The 21,913-nt window shown below is 48.6% G+C and overlaps 1 protein-coding gene across 1 annotated transcript; it reads right to left on the bottom strand.

Moving 5' to 3' along the window:
• Window positions 1-16,372: 16,372 nt before the first annotated feature.
• Window positions 16,373-20,556, bottom strand: LOC148838823 (amino acid transporter heavy chain SLC3A2). The gene is made up of 9 exons (XM_088912282.1): window positions 20,187-20,556; window positions 19,927-20,097; window positions 19,551-19,678; window positions 19,013-19,090; window positions 18,316-18,371; window positions 17,776-17,974; window positions 17,524-17,658; window positions 17,329-17,433; window positions 16,373-16,741 (listed from the first exon to the last, which is right to left on the bottom strand). Exons 1-9 carry the CDS (start codon window positions 20,554-20,556, stop codon window positions 16,373-16,375), a joined length of 1,611 nt encoding a protein of 536 aa, XP_088768408.1.
• Between the last annotated feature and the right edge of the window lie 1,357 nt (window positions 20,557-21,913).

A 21,913-nucleotide genomic window follows, 5' to 3' on the forward strand; every position in this document is an offset into this window, starting at 1 on the left:
AGGCAGTGGGATCTTTGGATTCAGCTTCAGCGATCCCGGGTACATGTAGGGCCTGAGTTAGTGCAGAAGCAGACGTTTGCCTGGTACCATGCTCATTGCTCAGGGCTGTGTCTGGATCACCACCTGCCTAGACAGACCTCCTGGTGTTCCACTGACCAGCCCCTGACTCACGCCTGGTGGCCACAGTACCTTCAGCACAAGGCAGACAGTCAGAACATGAGCAGCTCATGATGTGACACATCTGAATGCCTGTGGCAATCTGGCATTGATTTTGAATAATTATATTTTATTGCCTCTGCAATCACATATCCTCTCTTTAAAGAAACAAATCGTGTCATGAAAGGATTTTCATTAGTTCCCCTTTCCTTTAGATAGGTCTGGACTTTCTTTTCTTGCACAAAAATGTAAACAAAGAATTGTGTAATTTTTAAAGAACTCAAATTCAAGCCTTTGAATTTTCCGAAAATATATATTTTCTTTGCACCTGTGATGTCCTTCCCTACACATCATATTAATTCCAGGTTTAGTTCTCTGTGATGGTTTATAAAAATTGTCGTTGTATTGCTGTAGATCCGAACTATATTTTGTCAAGAGGGTCAAGTGAGGTCAGTCTTGCGTTGCCGGTCTGCTGAAGGATGCTGCTGTTGCTCGACGGAGCCAAGAGGAAGCTGGGAGTTTCAGTTCTGTTGGACACTTCTTGTTCTCTTGGGCCTCTTCTAGCCACACCCTCACTCACACCCACACACATGAAACCTGAGCGGATCTGCCAAGCACAACATGTCTAAGAATAATATTTAACAACAAGGACAACTAGCGCTGTCTGGGGCTAGCTGGCCATTCTCCGGCAGGAAGCACCTACAGATGTGCATATTTTGTTGTTGATTTTTATTTTTATTTTTGGGAAAAGATGAGCAGTGTAGCTCAGCTTCTGGCAGTGTGCTGCAATAGTGGGTCTGTGAGCTGTTCCATTCCAGATCGCTCAGTCAGAAATGAGCGCAGCATGAGAAGACCTCCTAAAAAGATCTTTTGAAGTTGCTATAGTTGTAGTAATGCAGAAGGAACAAGTAATAGGTTTATTCCATGCTGAAAAAAAGAAGAAAGAGAACACAACGTTTCGGCCGTGGAGCCTACCCACCTGAACTACGTAATGCAGAAGGTTTTTTTTAAAAAGCAAGTGATTGAAGTTGCACTTAAAATGAGTGATTTGAACAGACCTGGTCTGCTGTAGTGTGTTTGTGAGAAAGAGAGAGACAGTCTCCTGGTTCATGTCCTGGTTACAGTGAGCCTTCTTTCCAATGTGGAAGGTGCCCTTGGCAGGTCCCTGTTGCTTGTAAGGAAGTGAAATTTAAAGGTGGTTTAGAGACTGGGTTCAGCAGAACCAGAAACATTTACACCTGCAGCTTCCGAAGGATTCCAGGTGAATCCTCAGGAAAAGTAGCCCTTGAGTTTGCTCCCGGTCTCCCTGTGTGCTGCTGTTGAAGAGAGGAGCCTGGAGCACTGACCGAACTTTGACTGGAGTCTCCCCAAAGTGCTTTCGATTCCAGGGCACGGGACTGGAGCCTAAAGGCAAGAACTGGCTTTTCCTTAAACAAAACAAGGGTCAGGATTTGTTTTCGTGGAAAATTCCTGATTAATGAAGGACATCCATGCACGAAAAGCACGGAATTCCCCAGCATCCTTTCAGTGCCACAGCAGTGTTGAGGAGGCAGTGGGCAGGAACTAACGATCCATTTAATTCCCCTGAATTAATCATCCACCAGCTCCCTAATGCAAACAAGTGAGAAATCACTTCCACGTGTGTGATTGTAGTTCACTGCACATAGGAGCTCAGTTATTTTAGAGATTTCCCTCTCCAGCTGGCCTGGAGTTGATGACTGACTTTCAGCTTCAGCTCCAAGACTGCTCTCCTTAATTCTTTCATACGAATGCCAATGGAGTGACAGTGGAATGCAGCAGGTGCTTATAAGACAGTTGTAATATGAATACTGTGCAGCCATGGAAGCCATAGAACAAAGGGGACAAAGACAGCAACCGCATGAGGACACTGCCCCAGTCTAATGGCCTGGAAAAGGGCTGTGTGCCCTCTGGTGCACGCAGTGATATTAGTTCCCCTGGTGCTGTAGTTCTGTAATTTTCTATAATAATAATAATTGCTTACACTTATATAACGCTTTTCTGCACACACCACTCAAAGCGGCAGCCATAGTGCGCCAGTACTCTCACCGCACATCAGATATCAACGGGGAGGTGAGCAGTGGGATGAAGCCAGTTCAGAGAGGGGGATTATGAGGAGGCCATGATTGGTAAGGGCCAATGGGAAATTTGGCCAGAACGCCGGGGTTACATCCCTACTCTTTTCGAAAACCCCCCTGGGATTTTCAATGACCACAGGCAGTCAGGACATCGGTTTTACATCTCATCCGAAGGACGGCGCCTGTTTACAGTCTAGTGTCCCCGCCACTATACTGGTGCATTAGGACCCACACAGACCACAGGGTGAGCGCCCCCTGCTGGCCCCACTAACACCTCTTCCAGCAGCAACCTCAGCTCTCCCAGGAGTCTCCCATCCAGGTACTGACCAGGCTCAAACTGCTGGGCTGCAGTGGGCTGCCAGCTGGGAGCTGCAGGCTGATATGGCTGCTGGCAATGGAAGCCAGTTCCCCATGGTCTAGTCTGTATGTGTGTTGCTCCATAGATCACAGCATCGATGACAGTATTTTTTAACATTGTGAGTGTCCTGTACCTTGTCTGTTCAACTGAGCTGCTTTGACAGACATTATATGACCATGATAAAAGGTGGAGCTCACGAGCACACCTGTGTCTGCTGCAGCCTGGCCTGGTGCATGGACACACGGCCTGATTACATACTGTGCAAACATTTGGAAAACTGCACTGATTTTGAGGTTTCATAATGAAGACTGAGTGAAGAGGAAAGCCCTGAACAATAGTATGATAATATTTCTGAAGACTCTGAAGATTTTCACCGATGTGAGGAGAAGGCTGTCATCTGTGGCACAAGCTCAGCTGTTTTCGCTGCATGAGTACAATCAACCTCAGATCACATCTCGCACCCTGAGCCTCCAGCAGACTAGTCCTGCTCCATCCTCCCTCCCCCCACAGGCCCATGTGCTCAGCTGCTCCTCTGAGGCAGTACAGGTGGTGATCTGGCCTGTCCAGGGGAGACCACCCGGAACCGATACTGGACAACGACAGGGAGCCATCGATATGAAACTGCTCACAATTGCACTGGGAAATCGTTTTCATTTTCAGAGCATGATAATGTTGCACTCATCTGTTTTTTAGTTTATACTTACAGTAGTATATGCAGTCTCCCTTTGATACGTACATTAATAAAAGAATCCCTAGTTTCTCAAGAAGGCAGCAGTTTAGTCCCATGAACCGAGAGCACAGAGATTTATGTGGGACGGGGGTGTCAGAACTGTGTATTTATAGATTTATCTGCCATTAAGAAACATTTCTCTTGGTACAGTGCAGATTAAACACAGTAACTCGAACCAGCTTTCTGAGCGCTCGGCGCTGCCAGCACGAGGCCTGCGGGCAGTGTCGAATAAACATTGCCCAAATACAGGATGATTCCCTTCCCTGACAGCACGGCAGCCGCCCGGAGCCCCACAGCAGCTCTGTAAGTGGGCTTGATGGCTGCAGCTGTAAACTCCACAGGGCAGCAACACAAACAGAGCGCAGCTGCCGGCACCGCGGGGGGGGGGCGCGCTCGTCCGGGTCAGCTCAGGCCACATCGATCCAGCGTCACTAAAACTGTTCACAGCTTCACAGCACTGATATCCCGGTTCTGTGATGATTCAGAGGCCCGAGTGCTCTGATGGACTACCTCAGCTGGCTTCCTGTCAGGTGGCGTGCCCTGCTGTTCCCCTGGGCGCGACACTGAAGGCCAAACCTCAACCTGAGCTCCAAGTCACTTTACTTAAATCCGTAGTGTGCAAATCTGGTCAAAATGATTATTTCTTCTGGCCAATGAGGAATTTTGTTTTTTCTAATGGGAACATACACAGTCACACACATACTGTACAGCCAGTGCAAGTGAGGATTTTGAATACTTGAATAAGGACCTTGAGTTTTTTCTGCTCAAGACTAAAATGTTTCAGTTTGTTTAACCTGTCGGTAGGATGTTCCTTTAACCCCAGGACTCATATTTAGTTAATTGATTCCAGAGCAGCAGTTTCTTGTTTGTAATGTGGTGACCAAAGCTGAGCACTATGTTCTGACTGAGGTCTTACTAGTGTGTTGTACACTCTTATCATAACAATCCCTGATTTTGACTGTACTGTACATCCTAACATTGTACCCTCCGAGAAAGCAATAGAAAGACAGAAGATGAAAGTCATGTGTGAACATGAATACCCTAAGTCTTATTCATGTGTAGCTTCTTCAAGTTCATTGTTTCCCATTTTGTATTTAAACTTCACTTTTGCTACCTGCATACAGCATTTCGCTCTTGTCTACATTAAATCATCCACACGTGTCACAGTCATGACTCATAAGGTCTAAAGATTTCCTATGCAGCTTCTACAGTGTTTGCTAATTCTCTTACTTTGGCATCACCTGAGAATTTCACGAACTACACCAGAATCTTGATTATTGAAATGAATTATGAACATCAGTGTGTAATTATTCCCTTATTGTTCTCTCACCTGTGTTTTCTTCCTTTTGTCTTGACTGTTTGAAAAAACTGAAACAATACTGGCATTTCCTCACTCACCCATGTCCCTGATTCCATTACATAAGACTTCAACTTCGTCAACGGCAACTTCACAGCACAGAAACTGCCCTGGTCAAAGTCACTAACGATCTTCTAATAGCTTCTGATTCTGGTTCTCTTTCTATACTCATCCTTCTTGATCTCAGTGCTGCTTTGGACACTGTTGAACATAACATCCTACTTTCTCGTCTTGAGGCTGTGTTTGGAGTTTCTGACACTGCTCTCAAATGGTTCAAATCTTACCTCACTGATCACTGTCACTTTTTCTCTCTTAATGGGTACAGGTCTGAAATTGGTCTTGTCAAGTCTGGTGTCCCCCAGGGCTCAATACTGGGCCCCTTGCTCTTCAGCATTTACATGTTTCAACTTGGTCATCTTTTAAGATCACATGGCCTCAGCTTTCATTTCTACGCTGACGATACTCAAATATACATCCATACCAAACCTGACACTGATGTGGCTGTCTCTGTTCTATCTAATTCTCTGACATAAAAATGTGGATGACTCAAAACTTCCTTCATCTTAACTGCGACAAGACTGAAGTCATGCTTATTGGCACCCCCCATCAACTTCGTAAAGCCAGTCCTGTAACCCTTTCTGTAGATGGTTCTGTACTTGAGCTTCAATCTAAATTGAAAAATCTTGGGGTTATATTTGATTCTGGCTTAACATTTGACCCACATGTGCAGCATACTGTCAAAACATCTTTTTTTCACCTCAGAAATATCGCTAGACTACGCCCTATGCTATCACTAACTGTGGCTGAAAAGCTGATCAACACATTTGTGTTCTCTCAAATTGACTACTGTAGTGCTCTACTTGCTGGAGTATCAAATCTACTTTGAACAAACTGCAGTATGTCCAAATTTCAGCAGCCAGAATCCTGACCAGGTCTAGTGCAAATGATCACATTACTCCCATCCTGGAGTCCCTGCACTGGCCTCCGGTCAAATTCCGTGTGGACTTTAAAATCCTCATGCTCACCTATAAGGCTCTGCATGGTATGGCACCTCAGTACCTGTCTGAACTATTATCGCCCTACTCCTCACCTCTCAACCTCCGCTCTTCTAATTCTGCTCTCCTATATGTCCCTCAAGCCCCCTACACTCTATGGGTGACAGGGCCTTCTCCTGTTATGCCCCCAAGCTCTGGAACTCTCTGCCCAAGGATATCAGAGAGTCACCTTCTCTAAACTCCTTCAAATCCAGACTCAAAACCCTCTTCTTCAGAAAAGCCTTTACTTAACTGGTTCCATTCTTCACCCCTCTGCTTTTCTTAGTATCACCTTCCACGGTCTCCTCTGTATATTGTAATTGTGTTTTATCTTGTGTATTCTTTTTAATTATTGTTGTTGTCATTCTGTAAAGCGCTTTGAGAAGCCACCTTTAAAGGCGCTATATAAAATAAAGTTTTTTATTATTATTATTATTATTATTATTATTATTATTATTGTTATTATAAGACGTCATCACAGCTAATTTGTGAATGAAGTGGTCTGTATCACACTTTGAACTCTGTGCCCTTGGAATGCTTTCTTGAAGACTGATTAACCCATACGCCTGTCCCTGCTTGCTTAGAACTTATGGAAAAAATGAGGAGATCAAGGACCCCTGCTGTCCCTATTGCACACTCCAGAAATCACTGGGGTGGGTCTTCAAAAGGCTTTGATGATTCAGTCCGTGGTTTGCCAAGTACAGTTACAAGCTCTTTGTCCTCCCTGCTCTTATCTCTGCTCTCTGCCTTTCCACCACTGAGAAGCCAGAGCAGCTTCACACCACACCAGAAAAGTCACATTGACTTCTCTTGCTCTGCAAATCCAGAGCCATGCTAATGGCACATTGAACATGGGCACCATGCCCCAGCAGTCTTGAATCAGCCTGATCAGTGCTAAAGCTGGTGTTCTGTTAACGATAATTAGATCAGGCGTCTGTTCATTGTGTGCTGCCACAATTACATTTCTCTAGGAGGAAATTAAAAGGTCCTCCCCCTGCAACGTTAACAATAATGGACTGTGGGCAGCTAATTTGCACAGGCTCCATGAAGTGATTATGGAATGATAAATGGGGTTGATCAGGGACATAATTAAATGATTTGCAATCAGGCTGCAGTGCAAGGAGGGTCAGATGAAGAAATAAAAATGTGCTCAGTGTCTCAGGAAGGGTCTGGGCTCTACTTCAGTCCTGAGTAGTGGGGTGAGGCTGGATCACTCGTTAGCTCTCCTCTGTGCCATGTCCTAGGTCTACATCCCATCTGTGGCTTCTGAAGAACAGCTCTCTTCCACTCCTTCTGTTGTTATCTGTGTGAAGTTGGGAATGCACAGTATCCTCCCCTTTCTGGTGAAAAGATTGCTGGTTGGGCAACCAGGGTTACTGCTGTGGTGCTCAGAGTACCCCAGGGGGAATGCGGACCACCCTCTGGAGGCCCACCGTGACACCGTGGCTCACACTGGGACTCTGCACAAGCAGTGGTTCAGCCCCTCATTAGCCCAGTATAAAGTGAAATGTTTCCAAGCAGGTGTGGTGCTGTCACTGTGCACTGTCAATTCTGCATGTGTCCATTGTGGGTTAACTTTTCCATGTCTGTGGGAGTTGGGGAATTTCCCATCCCTTATCCTAGCCCCCTGTGCTGCAGTTCCTACAGGTTGTCTCTTGTCTGTTCTACAAGTGCAGATCAACAACATGAAGACCTTCCTTGCTTGGTTCCCTTTAGCTCAATGTTCCAAGATTCTCAAAAACCCATTTCTGAAAAGGAATCTGACCTAAATCCCTACTACTGTGCACAGCACATCACGGCATTTGCAGGCTTTTCCTCTGCTCTTCTCTGAGTCTCAGAGCTAGGAAATAAAAGGAAATTCACTCCATTAGGCCTTGCAACCTGGAATCTCAGTGATTCAGCACGTAAAGGAAATCAGACCTTTACTCCCACAGTAGTTAATTACCGTTTGATTGCTAGCAGAGTGGAATGGGATTTGATGTTGATGCACATTTACCTTTGAACCCGATTTTGTGTTTTTCATGTCCAGGGGTTTTCATACACTGAAACTGTTTGGGAAGCAGAGTGCAGGCAGGGGGGTACCCTGATGTCACCCTCCAGGTGGAGAGGAGAGGAATCACTGAGTCAGTTGATCCAGAGAGGACTTGCTTTGCACAGAACAGGCTGGGAAAGGTTGAAATGGATTTGGAATTTGAGCAGAACTAAATGTTTTGCACCCCTATTCTTTCGACCAGCCACTAGGAAACTTGTTGTCACTTGGAACTTAATGTTACAGAGCCCTTGCAGGTATGTTGGACACCGACTGGTCAGACTATGTGGGACAACATTGAATAATGTCCTGGGCTTCTGCAGGTAGTAAGACGGACTTTGGCAAGGCAGTGTGTGTTTTCCACAGGGTTGTACAATATTTCCAGGCAGTGCAATAGCCCTGTTGCTGTGCAGAGAGTTGCTGTGCTGGGTTGGGAGACATGTGCCTAAGGTGTTTGTTATTGTTTGTCTGCCTTTACAGCTAAGAAATTCAATTTTTGTTAAATTTCTTTGCAAAATGAAACCTTGAAGGCAGAAGCTAATGACATTGTATGTTTTCACCGGCAGGACCTGTGCTGATGTCTGTTGCCATGAATCACAGTAGCAGGGCTGGTGCTCTGTTATCACATCACCCATAATTGTCCAAACGAGTTCACACAGCTGAGGTTTCTGACACTGACATGGTAAAGCCATCTGGGCCTCAGTGCTGCTGCTGTGTCTAAGGCACATCTGTTACTAAAAGAATGCAGATTTGCAACAATAAGTAACTGCAAGAAAAGTGAATTAAGAAGAATAATCTATTTATCAAGATTATATAAGAAACTTATTTTCACACATATCTGAAGTATTTCTTGTTTTCAGTAATAAAGCAATATTAGTTATCTAAGGCACTGTTGTTTACTTTACAAATCAGTTTAAACTAATCCTGAATTTTGCCACTTGCTTTTCCTAGAAAGGACACTGCAGAGCTCTTGCAGGATGAACAGAAGGACATCTGTGTCTTTACCTCGGCTCTTACATACGAATGAGAGAAGTTTGGTAGCCCATGTGTTTACTGGTTGATCTAGTAAACAGAATCAGCAGTCCAGGTGACTGGAGCTGCTCTGGCCAGCACACAGAACAGCAAGCTGTTGTTTTCTTAAAGCATTAGTAACAAACAGGAATGGGAAATACAGCAACCAGGGTGGCATTCAGCACGGGAGAACACAGTATCACTTTCAAACAGTCTTTGTTTCCTGTTTTTAAAATTCTGTTTCATTAAAATAACTTAGCAAGTAGCTCTGAAATGAGGAGAGGGTTTTGATAGTATTGTTTCTGCAGAGCTGAAAAAAAGCTCAAATAATCTGAGACAGAGGCAATGAAGCTGTGACAAAAACACCAGGCACAAAATGGATCAGACACAGACACAGTCTTATTGTTGTACCACAGACACAAACTCATTGTGGAAAACCATGTCACTTTTTTAAGGGAGTGCTCTTTATAATGTAGTAGGTCTTTTACAAGTCACAGAAACCTTAAGAATCATGTCTTAATTCCATGTCATTTCCATACGTGGGTATTTTTTGATGCCCCTGTCTGATGATAATCCTTCACAGGTCCAGATGGCTGGTGTACTGTGTTTGGAGTACTTGCAGAGATTCTTGCAACTGAATAGATTTTGTTTTGTCTTCTTGAAATGCATGCAGGATAGCTCACATCTTCCCCTAGCTTTGCTAGAAGGATTGAGACAAGGCATTTGCGTAATGGAAAAATAAACCAGACAAAATGCTTCCAGAAAACCTCAGAGTGCCAGGTGGCTCAGGATGTTAGTTCAGAAGCACTGTTGGCCTCCTGGGTCTACAGATCTGGGTGTACTCCTATCAATCACAATGGGCGACATGAGAGCAGGGATTCTGTTCAAGGCTCTGCAGCTGACTAGAGCATCAGCGATTCCTGCACCACAGCTCGACTCGTCAGGTGAACCTCAGCCATGCTGATCCCCAGAAGGACCTCTGAGGGGGAAGATTGAGCCCCTGTTAGCCAGAGTCTGGCTGATTCTTATTCTGGAGCCTTTTTTCCTCAGAGACGCTTATCTTTACTGTGACTTAGCATAGCTAAGCATAGCTGATCTGGGTAACACACACAGAAAATACATTACCGCCTCAGAAAGAGCAGAAGAGCAATGAGAAAGATTCCTTGTCTCAGGCAACTGTCATAAATGTACAATGCAAAGCAGCTAAACCTATTCAATTTTGAACATTTAATCCAGCTGTAGTTATCAATCCTCTGAGATCCTCTGAGTCCAGGCATCATTTGTTGTTTTTCTTTGCTGTTTTGTGAAATAGGAATGCAGATCAAACCATGGTGTGGTCCTCAGTCTGCATAAATTTCACAGTGAGGACTGATACATTAGCTTGACAGCAGGGAAAGTAGGGAAGTAAATAATGCAACAGAATGGTCAAGATAGTTCAACCTTTGACAGCATTTCACTAAGAGATCTGGCTGATATCATTGTATTTCATTAGAAAAACACTTCACATATGTTATAAGTACATCAATGATTGCACAACAATTTCTGGGAATAATGATCTGAAATAAGGGGTTCTGTTGCGCCAACAAATGTGGGAGGAGGGGGCTTAACTCAGGCGATCTCCTTCCAGTGTTACTCTGGCGTGGCAAGCCATACCAGTCTGAGGTGGGGGGGCTGGGGGTCCGAGGTTAGTACACAGAGCTTGTGGTCATCTGTCCTCAACCGCAACCCCAACTCCGCCCGGCCTGGAACTAACCCAGACACCTCGCCCTCCTCCACCCCTTTCACAAACATTGCGTGACTCAGAACCAGAGGCCCTGACGAAGATTTATTTTGTGCTCCAAAGGGCCAGATGTGTGACATAGCACTCTTGACAGCCCTGGGTTATTTACAGCTCTCTGCTGAGACCTCCGGGACATGGTCTGAAGTCGCTGGGCCATGACAGTTAGGTAATGAAATCCAGGCAGACAGGAAGGCTTGGTCATGGTTCAAAATGGTTATCAGGGAGCATTAAAAATTTCATTGCAAGTCTAAATCAAAACCATAGTGACAGCAGGGTCTGGACACTCTGCACAGCTGTGCCAGGCTGAGGAGAAGACAAGGACAGATGTGCTGAGGGATGGGGCTGTGTTGAGGAGAAGGACAGATGTGCTGAGGGGTGGGGCTGTGTTGAGGAGAAGGACAGATGTGATGTGGGGTGGTGCTGTGTTGAGGAGAAGGACAGATGTGCTGTGGGGTGGGGCTGTGTTGAGGAGAAGGACAGATGTGCTGAGGGGTGGTGCTGTGATGTCATTAGTATGGATGCACAATGTAAATTTCAATTTGATTGTAATACTTTTGCCAGCAGTGGCAATTAAATGATCTTTCTCCATATTCAAGATGTTAATTCACAAGTATTGCTGGCCTCCTGTCCCTAGGGATCTGGGTGTACTCCTGGGCTGGTACTGTGCTTCAGTTCACTAGTGCATTGATCACAATTGGCGACATGGGAGCAGGCATGTCATGGGATAGGAACAAGTAATAGGTTTATTCCAATGCTGAAAAGAGAAGAAAGAAAACACAACGTTTCGGCTGCGGAGCCTTCTTTAGGTGTGAGCAGACTCCACAGCTGAAACGTTGTGTTTTCTTTCTTCTCTTTTCAGCATGGAATAAACAAATTACTTGTTCCTTTGCAGCCTACGCCTGCTGACGCAGCTCCCCACCTGAACTACGTCATGGGATAGACTCTCACTCACCTTCTGTTCTGAACATAATCAGGGGCTCCTTACTAAACAGGAATAGACTGAAGCATCATACCATTACGCCGTTTTCCTGGTGTGCTGACCCTAATCCCAACTAAGAGAGAGTCTTTGACCTCAAAACGAAGGCTGTATGGACAAATGTTCCAGTGTATTAGCCTGTAATAGTTGAGTTGGCAGCAACAGAATGTACATTGGCAGAAAAAATATAGCAGTTTGTAAAACTAAAAGTTCCAGATTTAAGTAATTTAATGACAACAATCAATCAAAGTGGATTTATCAAATGCACAACAATACAGCATGCAGCAGTAGTTGCTGGCAGTGAAATGTCAATGTCACCACAATATGGTGGCCAGTCACAGCTCTTTGACTGTCCAGGAAAACATCGATGTACCTCCGCTATCAGCACAAGGCATGCTGCAGACAGCGTTTGGTTGAATAGTGCCCCCTGGTGGCCAATCTGTATAGAACTCAATCAGTGTTCGTCTACCCACTTTTGAGGAACAATTGTCAATAAACTGCAGAAAAGATCAATTCAGAGGGACAAATAGAAAGGAGACAGCAGGTGACACAGCAGCCAGTCCTTCGGCATTGAGGGGCCATGACACCTCACAGTTGTTCCTTGATCTGTCTTTATCAATAGTGTGATTAGAACTAGCAGCTCCTAGAAAAGGATTTAAGTAACATCTGTAAAAGGTTTAATACTGCGGAGGCGTAGTGTATTGAAGAGGAGTTTGCCAAAAGATGATGTTTTTTGCTTCTCTTCCTGCAGACTGACAGAAGGGCGGGAACACATATTGGCTGTGATGTCACCAGCATGGAGCAAAGCTGCGAACACAAACTGGAAACAGATGTTCAGTTTGTAAAACATCTGCAGTTGTGTCGGCATTCTCCATTGCTCTGAAATCTTTCCACTCCCTTCCCTCTAAAATCTGGGGTAGGGGGACAGAAGATGTTTTACTGGGACTCCATTTCTTACCCTTGAGTTCCAGACGTGTGATTTCTGAAGCGCATATCTAGGGATAATGATGCAAAACCTCACGCATGTGGCCCTGCCTGCCTGCAGGCTGGACAGAGTGCACCCCAAGCCAGCTGCTCCAGCTGCTCCTGCACACGCCTGGCACTTTCGCACCTCCTCACGAGCTCACGAAACTCTGCCACGGTCTGCAGGTGTTCTCCTCCGTCGTATTCCTCGGGTCCCTGTGAATGAGAGAGCACGGGCCAGCCTGGAGGACAGACTCGGATTGCCGTGCTGTGCCAGACTCGGGGACGAGCGACGAGAGACCCTCTCACTGTCGTCTCTGCCGCATGGAGCCCCCGCTGGACTCGGAGTGATCTGAGACAGTCGTGGTGTGAGCCCCGTTCTCGTCTGCAGAGCGTTGCATGAAGTCGTTTACATTGATTAAAAGCCTTATTGTTGTTGCAAAAAAATGGTTTCCTGGCAACTGCTACGAAAAAGCACAAGGACGGATCTGGCATCCCCTAGGATCAGTGTTGACGAAAATGTGCTGGGAGGAGAGCATGAGAATGAGAAATCACGCACAGCCCTGCGTCTGCTGACTCAGCCTATTCCAGCCTTCGTGCCCAGCAGCAGCAGGAAGCTGACCAGGTGCTCCGAGAAATCCGGAGTGACTCACCAGCTCAGAATTGGATTAAAAGCCCAATTAAACCAGCAGGAAAGACATGAAGCTCCCAGGTTGGGTTGGAGGGATGTGATGGCAGGAAGGAGCATCATGGCTCAGGTGAGCTGGGTTACTCCGCACGAAACTCACTCCCTCTCCTCGCTCCCCCCGCCACGCCCTCCAGCCGCCCCTTTTCCTCCCCCAGGTCTTCCCCTCGAGTGCATTCCTTGTCTCCGCATTCATTCCCACACCTCCTCACCTCTCTCCCTGTCGCTCGCAGCTGCCAGGTGGTGTGGAGGATCATGGGATGGGAATGTAGTTATTCCTTCTCACCCCAACAGCAATACTGTCCTTCGCTGAGCTGTGGCTGTCTGCAGCTCCCAGCCCCCCCACCTTCAGCGCCTTCGTCTACCACACAGACCTCGGGTACTGTGTGCTTGTGGTTTGCCACAGTCTGGACGCATCATGCCATAACTCTCTGTGCTTCACTGCGCCGTCACCATGATCTCACCACTTACTTTGCTTTTGCTGTGCTACACTTTTTACAGGGGTCACTGCCTGTGTCAAGATCCCCCTTTAGGCGAAGGAGTGCTGGTAGGTACTGTGGGCCCTGTACAGGGGCCAAAGAGGAACTTCCTGTTCCCTGAGCTCCCGCGGAGGACTGCACAATCCGGGACAGGGAAAAGGTACGGACAACAGCAAGCAGTAGAGCTTGGAGGGGCTCTTTCATTCTGCAAACCCAGCCCCAGTGTCCACTCTCTCTGATTGATAAAAGACCAGCACTCCTTTTAAGAACTGTTGTAATGTAGTAGAGATTGCATGACTTTGCATGAGCATGTACTTATTGTGAGATTTTTAGTGTGAAATAAAGTTTATTTTGATTTAAATAATCAAGATCCCCTCAGTGATAAAGCTGGGACAAGGGCTGTATTCGTGGTGCCACTCAGAAAACAGGCTACAGCTGGAGACCACAGGTCTGAGGAATCACACCCACATGCGCTGTGTCCAGGCCTGAGTGCCCCTTTGCCCAAGTGGAGTGACCAGCCCCCCTACATAAGCACCAATGGTTCTTTCACTTTAATTGACTTCCCATGACAGAGATCATCTGTTTGCAGCCTTAAGGTTTATTCCCTGCTGAAAAGAAACGTTTCGGCTGTGGAGCATTCTTCGTGTGTGGAAGATGGCTCTTCCCTTTTCAGCATGGAATGAACCTTTACTTGTTTACTCCTGCAGGCATGTTTGTGTCACTGCCAAAGCAGGAACCTGATTCTTATTTCCAGCTGCAGTATTACTGCTTTGTGGTTCAAGGTTATGCATTTCCCTGCTGCTGATGAGACATCAGTCAGGAAGGATGCGTTTAGTCTCTCGCTGAGGCACACAGGGCTTGTGCAAGGCTGTTGAGGACCAGAGACTGCTGGCAAGCTCTCTTGCAATCCACCGAGACAAGCAAGCAGAGGCTGGAGGCGGGCTGTGTTTTAAACCAGCGGAGAAGACATGAACAGCCTTCTAACTACCAGTGAAATTCCTGGTTTCCGTGCATATAGTAGTGTCAATGGCTGTGGTGCTAATAGGGAAGTTATTTTGGGAAGGCCCATGCACAAAAAGTGTGCCGGTTTCCAATGCTAGAAACTAAGTCTTGAAATGCAATGTTATTCTCATATTGATGTTTAACTTACTGTCTGTACCATCTGGTCCATGTGAAAACAAATTATTACTGAGTGTGTTCACTGCAGGAACCATTTCTAACAGGAGAAGCAAATTCCCTTCAGAGGACACAGAGCTGTGACTCAGAGATCCTTTAAATTTTGTCCAAGCCGTTTTTTTCCATTTGTCCAAATTCCCGCCAGGATGCAGAACTGGAACAAGTGGGCTGGCTCAGGCCAGGGATACGGACAGACTACTGGCACTGCGGTCCTGAGGCGGCTGAAAGCTGAGGAACCAAACCCCTCCTCAGGTGTGAGCAGAGCAGCTTCAGTTGTCAGGAAGCCAGAAGGTTTCCGTCACCAAAATAGAGAACTTTAAAAATACTCTAAATATTTTTAACTTATTTCAAAGGACTGAAAGGAGCCATTCAGACACATGAGAACTATTTAAGAACAGGAGCAAGAGGCCCTGGGTGTGTAAACAAGGCTGCTTAATGACCTCAACGGGCACAACTGCCAAACTCCAGAAGAACTCATCCCTGTGTCAGACATCCTTTTATTGGGCAGCGAAGTGTCATTAGTTACAGAGCATTTCCTCCAAAGCAGAGCCTCATGTCATAGACAGTTTTCATCTCAGGACAATTTATTAATTAAAGCATCAGTCACAGGCCCTGATTCCTTAAGAATGCTAGGAAACATGGTTGACTGGCTCAACTGTTCTTTTCGATTAAATGGAGTATACAGTAGTAACTCGTAGTGTAAACATGCAGTCAGTAGACACAGTGCTACAGGGAAGTACTTCCTTTTTCCAATTAATCATAACTAGGTTCGGATTTAAGCTGTTTAAAATTATTGTGCTTTTTTCTAAGAAATTGGGGGGGCATTTGATAAACAGGGCTGTTTTCAACAGAAGCGCTCTGTTGCTGTTGCTATTTTTTAGCTGCCACTGCCCCCTGGTGGTTCTTGTGAGTGGTGCAGTCTCTCCAGACCAGCCCCTCTGACCTCACTTGGCTAAGCCTGACCGTTCAAATCAAAGCAAAGCTGGAATCACTCAGCAAAGCTGACGCAGCATCGACACTTAGGAAGTGCAGGTGGGGAAAAAATTCTATCTGAAACATGGAGATTAAAAAAGTATTTCCATGTGCCTCTTGCTGTGCCTTTTACAAAGACGCAGATATAATAACTGCTGGCTGCCTGCGCTCTAATGAGGGTTCGAGTGAACACAGGAGGGCCTCGGCTTCAAGAAAGGAATCACCCAGGTGAAGCAGCTCATAGCCTCCATTCCTTCAGAAGAGAGACTCGCAGGAGCAAGTTCAGAGCAATCCTCCACGCCGGGCAGGTGGTACTACTGGAATCCCAATGAGACTGGATGGAATCTCCAAGGTTTTAGAGGGGTCACTGCATTGTGCCTGGTCCTACACAAGGATAAGCTCATGATTTACCTTAGAAAAAGATAATAAGTATAAGTTATAAAATTACCTTACGTGTGGTAAAGCGCAATAAAACCACGGTAAATCTGAGTCATCGCAGGGTGGGAGTTTAAACCAGCAAGCCCAGTTTGTTCCAAGCCCGTGCTCTCCTGGACTGTCAGGGGCTGTGCTTTAGGAGAAACCGTTGGGCTCAAAAAGCTTGATAACCACGGCCTCCTGCGGCGCGAGCCGCAGTGTTTCCAGAGAGAGTGCCCCGAGCCGGTCCATCCCTGAACTGGCCACAACCACGCCGCGAGGGGGCAGGCTGGCGGCCCACCCCGGCTCCAGCAGGCTCTCCCCAGGGCCGAAGTTGAGGAGCACCAGGAAACGCACACAGGCCCATGAGCGCAGGAACCCCAGCACAGAGCAGGAGGGGGAGGAGCAGACGCGGGACCTGGGGAGCAGGGCGAAGCTGCCGAAGAGCAGGGCGCCCTCCCGCGAGCGGGCACGGCTGAGGGAGCGGAAGAGCTGCAGCTGGGAGCACCTGGCCTGCCTCCGGCCCTGCGGGCGAGAAGGAAAGAGCTCAGAGGCCAAGCAGCTCCCACGCCAGGCAAACCCAAACTCTCCGAGCAGAGTCTGGGCGAGCACTGGGACTGTACCCTTCTTCTAGCGCTGATCGCGCAGGGGGACACTGCTAGGGTGACTGTGCGCTCCAGGACTCTCAGGAGCCCTCGAACCCCTGTGGCAGCAGGCCCTTGCCACTCACCCAGGCTGTGTGTGGCAGGAGCGGTTCGAAACCAGGGCCTGACTCGCTGCACCAGTGTGGTGTCCCCGCATACCTGAGCTGAAGAATTCGATCCCCAAGAAGGGTTGCACATGAGAGGAGGGCATTCAGCCCATCTAGCTCATCTGGTTTTCAGGAACACATTGATCTGACAATCTCATCCAGCCCTTCTTGAAAGACGCAATCGTATTGGCTTGAGCAACACAGACCGTTACAGTTCGCTTGTTCCAGGCTCTGTGTAAAGAAGTGCTTCCAACGGTATTTCCAGTTTTCAGTGTGATGGCCACACTTGCTGATCCCTGGTTGACGTGCATCATCCAGTATGAGTGACAGTAGAAGATGAAAAACTCCAGACTCCACTCACCTCCACTGAATCCTCCGATGGAGCCCCTGTACAATCTCCTATTTCTCCGGATTTCGGTGGACAGCCCCAGTCCATGGCGGTGAGCCCAGCGGCAGTGGTGCCGTTCTTCAGGGATGCCAGAGAGACAGAGAAAGAGGGAGGTTAGGTGATCGTCTCCTCCTCTCCACTGGGCACCATGTTGAGCTCCAACTTTACCTTCGATTGGCCAAGGCCAGCCTCGTCTCCGTAGAGGACAACAGGCGTGCCAGGCAGCGTGAGGACCAGGATGGTGAGGAGTCTCTGCAGCTCCCCCAATTCGGACGCCAGCTGTCCCACTGCAGGAGTCCCCATCTGAAACACAGCCCCTCCACACAATCAGTCTGGAGCGGCTTCCCTACCACTGAGAGAACTAAGGCTTCCCATCCGTGTCACACAGCAGGTGTGACGTCACGGTCTTGGCAAGCTCACCGTCCAGCCAGGCCACGGCTCCTGCGGCCTCTGCAGCACGGTCTCCACGGCGACGGCCACTTCCTGTTTGGTGAGGTTGTGCTCCGTGGTCGGCAGAAGGGGGCGCACGGTGAGATCAGCTAACGAGCTGTTTACTGCTGGGCCTGGGTCTCCGAGCACGGACTGCACTGCGGCGTCAGCGTGCCACACCACCACGATCCTGCACGCAGCACAGCATGGGCAGGGCTTACAGACGAGTGCGGGAACTGAGCACATCAGCTGCACTGCCATGTGCAGAGCCAATAGGCTTGACAAACTGCAAGCATGTGTACACACTACTCCCCTCTTAGAAACACTGGAAGCACTGTCAGAAAAACATGGCAAGAGATATTCTGCTTTACTTATTCTAAAATGACTTTTGGGCTTGCTGGGATGAGAGCACACTTTAAAAAATTGTCTACTTTCAAAACCACATTGTTATGAACTGCCCTTTAAAGGCAAGAGCAAAATCATAAATAAAAAACCCAGCAGTCTGGGTCAGATCACAGCAGCCGAAAGTACCTCTCGTTGTCCTCAGAGCTGAAGCGCTTCACCTCGTCTCTCCACTCCAGCAGAGTCTGCAACACAGAGGAACGTGACAACGAGCTGCCCGGCCCCCTGCTCCAGTCTCACCGGGACATATCATTAAGAGTAGGTAGGTAGGGTTCCCTTTTCGGGCCATCAAGGCCCAGGGGGAATGGGGGGCAAGGGCCATCATTTTTCTCAACCATCCGACACTGGAGGTGCAGGTGATGGGGTCAGCATCACGCTCCGGCCGGCCTGTTACCCCCAGGAGGATTAACCCCTGGTACTCATTCAGAAAGCAGGCTGAGTGACCTGGGAGCCATCTGGAAGGGATTAGAGCTCCATCGCTTGCCCCTACCTGGGATTGAACCCAGGACCTTCCAGTCAGGAGCCAGACGCCCCTGCCGTCTGAGCTGCCACGGCTCCATCAAGAGTGATTCACAATTTTTTTTCTAATTTTTGAACTAGAGGACTTGAAAGTTTTCCACACTAAACATCTTCTTAAGGGTCTGTTCCATGCTGAAAGGAAAACTGCCTCTCTCACATCCTAAATCCAGAATCCCTGCATCTGCCTTGGCTCCTTCGGAGAATCAATGAACACTTTTTCTAATCCACCACAGGAAATGAGAGAAGAGCTGAAAATGGAACATGGTGGTGAATACCATAGAAACGTGGCCCTTATTCCTGTCCATACCTGCTCTGAATAGAATGGATCCGTGTCACATATTCTGAACCCGGCCAGCCCTCTCTCCAGCCACACGCGCAGAACCCTCTGGGGAGAGAACACAGGCAAGAGCACAAGTGCCCAGTGGCATTCAACAACACAGCATCATAAAGGTCTCACAGGACACGGCACAGGCCTGAGAGGGGACCGTCTCACAGGCCAGGACACGGCACAGGTCCGAGAGGGGACCGTCTCACAGGCCAGGACACGGCACAGGTCCGAGAGGGGACCGTCTCACAGGCCAGGACACAGCACAGCACAGGCCCGAGAGGGGACCGTCTCACAGGCCAGGACACGGCACAGGCCTGATCCAGGTTCATTAGAAAGTTTTTATCTAACATCATGTTTTTAATAGGGGTGAAATGGCAGCTTTTCAGAGCAGTGTTAATGACAGTCCAGATCACAGCTTTGGGATGTTAGAATCCATATGTAGTCCAGGTATTTCCGGAGCTGTCTGTGAAGACTTCCTCCTGATTAGAGGAGGGTGGGAGGGGGACCTGTACCTCACCTTCAGAGTGCCAAGCTGTACTGGGAGCCCGTCTCTCCCGGAGTCGTCCCTCGGAATACGGGAGACGTCAGGGAGGTTGACTCCATGTGGCAGGGAGACGTTGCAGAGATCCAGCAAGACGCGTACGCCTGCATTGGGGAGAGAGAGAGAGAGAGAGAGAGAGAGAGATTTTACTCCCACATGCAGCGCTGCCCCTTGTGCTCTTTGTGGGGCTCAGAGCAGACCTGACTGCGGACAACACTCTTTGTTAAACCAAAGATTAACAATCCAAACAATGTCTGTGTTGAACAATCGTCTTCTGTGTTGTGGGTGTATGCCGGTTGCGTCTCTTCCTGGGCGCGGGTGCCCCTGTGCCCATCCCACCACCGGCGCCTACCCGCTGTGCTGCAGTGGGCCAGGAGCTCCTGGAACTGGGCCTCGGTGCCCAGAGTGCGGTTGATGTGGGTGAGGTTGGAGACGGACCTCAGCTCCCCCCGGGGCAGCAGGCCCCTGATAAGCAGGGCGTTCACGCCCAGAGACCGCAGGTAGGGCAGACCATCCTGGAGGCCTGCGGGCACAAGCACAGACAGGGACAGACTGTAGCCCAGAGCTGGCGGGCAGAGGCAGTGCCTCTCCTGGTGCAGGCGATCGCGTTACCCTTGATGTCGCCCACTCCGTCCCAGTCTGAGTCGAGGAACAGGGCGGGCTGCAGCTGGCAGAACAGCGCCCCCTGCCACCAGGGCCGCAGCGGGGCCCGGGGCCACGGGCTCTGGGCGAGGGTGGCGATGGCAGCGCACAGCATGGCCAGCCAGCCCAGGCAGAAGAGCAGGACCAGCCGGGCGCGCCAGGCCCGCCACACCGGCCCCCCCGCCTCCCTCTCCAGCTCCGCCTGGCTCAGGGGCTCCCAGCGCGGCTTCGGCACGGCCCCGAGGAGAGGGCACCCCTCCGACACCCCCGGGCTCCCACACACAGCGCCCCCCAGAGACGCGCTGCTGCAGCCAGGTGCACCATCCGCAGGCAGGGTCATCCTGTGGGGAAAAACACAGTCAGGCGCTCAGGAATAAACACAGGCCCCAGGGGCTGATCGCCACTGCAGCAGCGCAGCTCGCTCGGCTCTTCTCCCGGCGGCGCGACGGCAAGACGCTCCTTCCGCTCCGGCCGGCCGCGGCGGGAGTACCGGGCGTTGGGGCGCAACAGAGGCGCTTGTGTTGATGTACAGTAGGCGAGGGGCGACGTTGCTTGCCATGCGATGAATAAAGCAAATAGTTCAAGGTATCGATACCCAACACTCTAATAACGCTGTTATATAGTACGACAAACTTCTAATATCAGTTATTAGATTTCGTGCGGTCTTTAACACTCATTATTTGGGTAGCTTAGCGCCACGTATCTACAGTATATCATTATGCATCGTGTAGATGACGGCTGTAAGTTATGACCCTTGCAAGCGCCTCTGTCGCGGGTTACCTGTGTCAGACCGCTCCTGGCGCGCGGTCCCGCGACTCCCGCGCTCCTTAAATGCGGTCAGACATCACATATCGACCAATAACGTTCGCGTTTCCATTTAAGTACAAAAACCTCATTTGACATCAGGTACAAGCGCTGATGCCCTTACCGAAGAGTACGGTATTTCACCGCTTCCCGCAGCGCGGTTTGAGCAGGTGGGAATTCTGCGCTCACACTGCTGCTGTAAAAACGGTCGATTACAATCACAATTTTCACTTGTCGTTTTTTAGTCTGTATGAGTTTCCAGATTAAACAGTAACAGTTTCCTGTTAACTGACGCGGTATGTTTTACTTGACTGTATGTTTTTATTGGACTCCCCTGTGCTCGGGTAAGACCAGTGTTTCTTTGTGTTGTTGATAACAGCCTGTTCTTCCAACACAGCTTTCTGTAGCTCTTGCACCAGCCAACGAACGGCATTGCTTTAGGGACAATAGCTTAGTTTACACCTTCTAGCCCTTTTAATTACTGTGCAACACCTGAGCGTGGTTACAGGTGCCCGATTCAGTCTCTCCTGGAAATCTGCGCGACACCGGCGGCTCAGAGCGCCTGTTCCTGCCTTCGCTTGTATCGGTGCGGATGAGGAGCCCGCAGGTCCTGTGAGTTCATACTGGCTTCTCGGTGTAGTTCATGTGTTTGCTAGGCATTTCAGTCGTGTAAAGCATTACCGCTACCAACACAGCACAAACTGTACCGCTACAAGTTATCTTTACGTAAGACAGGGAAGGGAACTCGAAAGGGAGCCCACAAAAAGCCTTGAGCATCTTCCGTCCTTACGCGTTTCATAGAAATCATTTCAATGGAAGAGAAGATTCAAGCGTCTCCGAATCGGATTTTCAGGGGTACGACACCGGAAACAAAAGGCGACTTTTTCAGTCTT

This window comes from Atractosteus spatula, chromosome 3 (assembly GCF_055471065.1).
Source record: "Atractosteus spatula isolate fAtrSpa1 chromosome 3, fAtrSpa1.hap1, whole genome shotgun sequence".
Taxonomy (NCBI): domain Eukaryota; kingdom Metazoa; phylum Chordata; class Actinopteri; order Semionotiformes; family Lepisosteidae; genus Atractosteus; species Atractosteus spatula.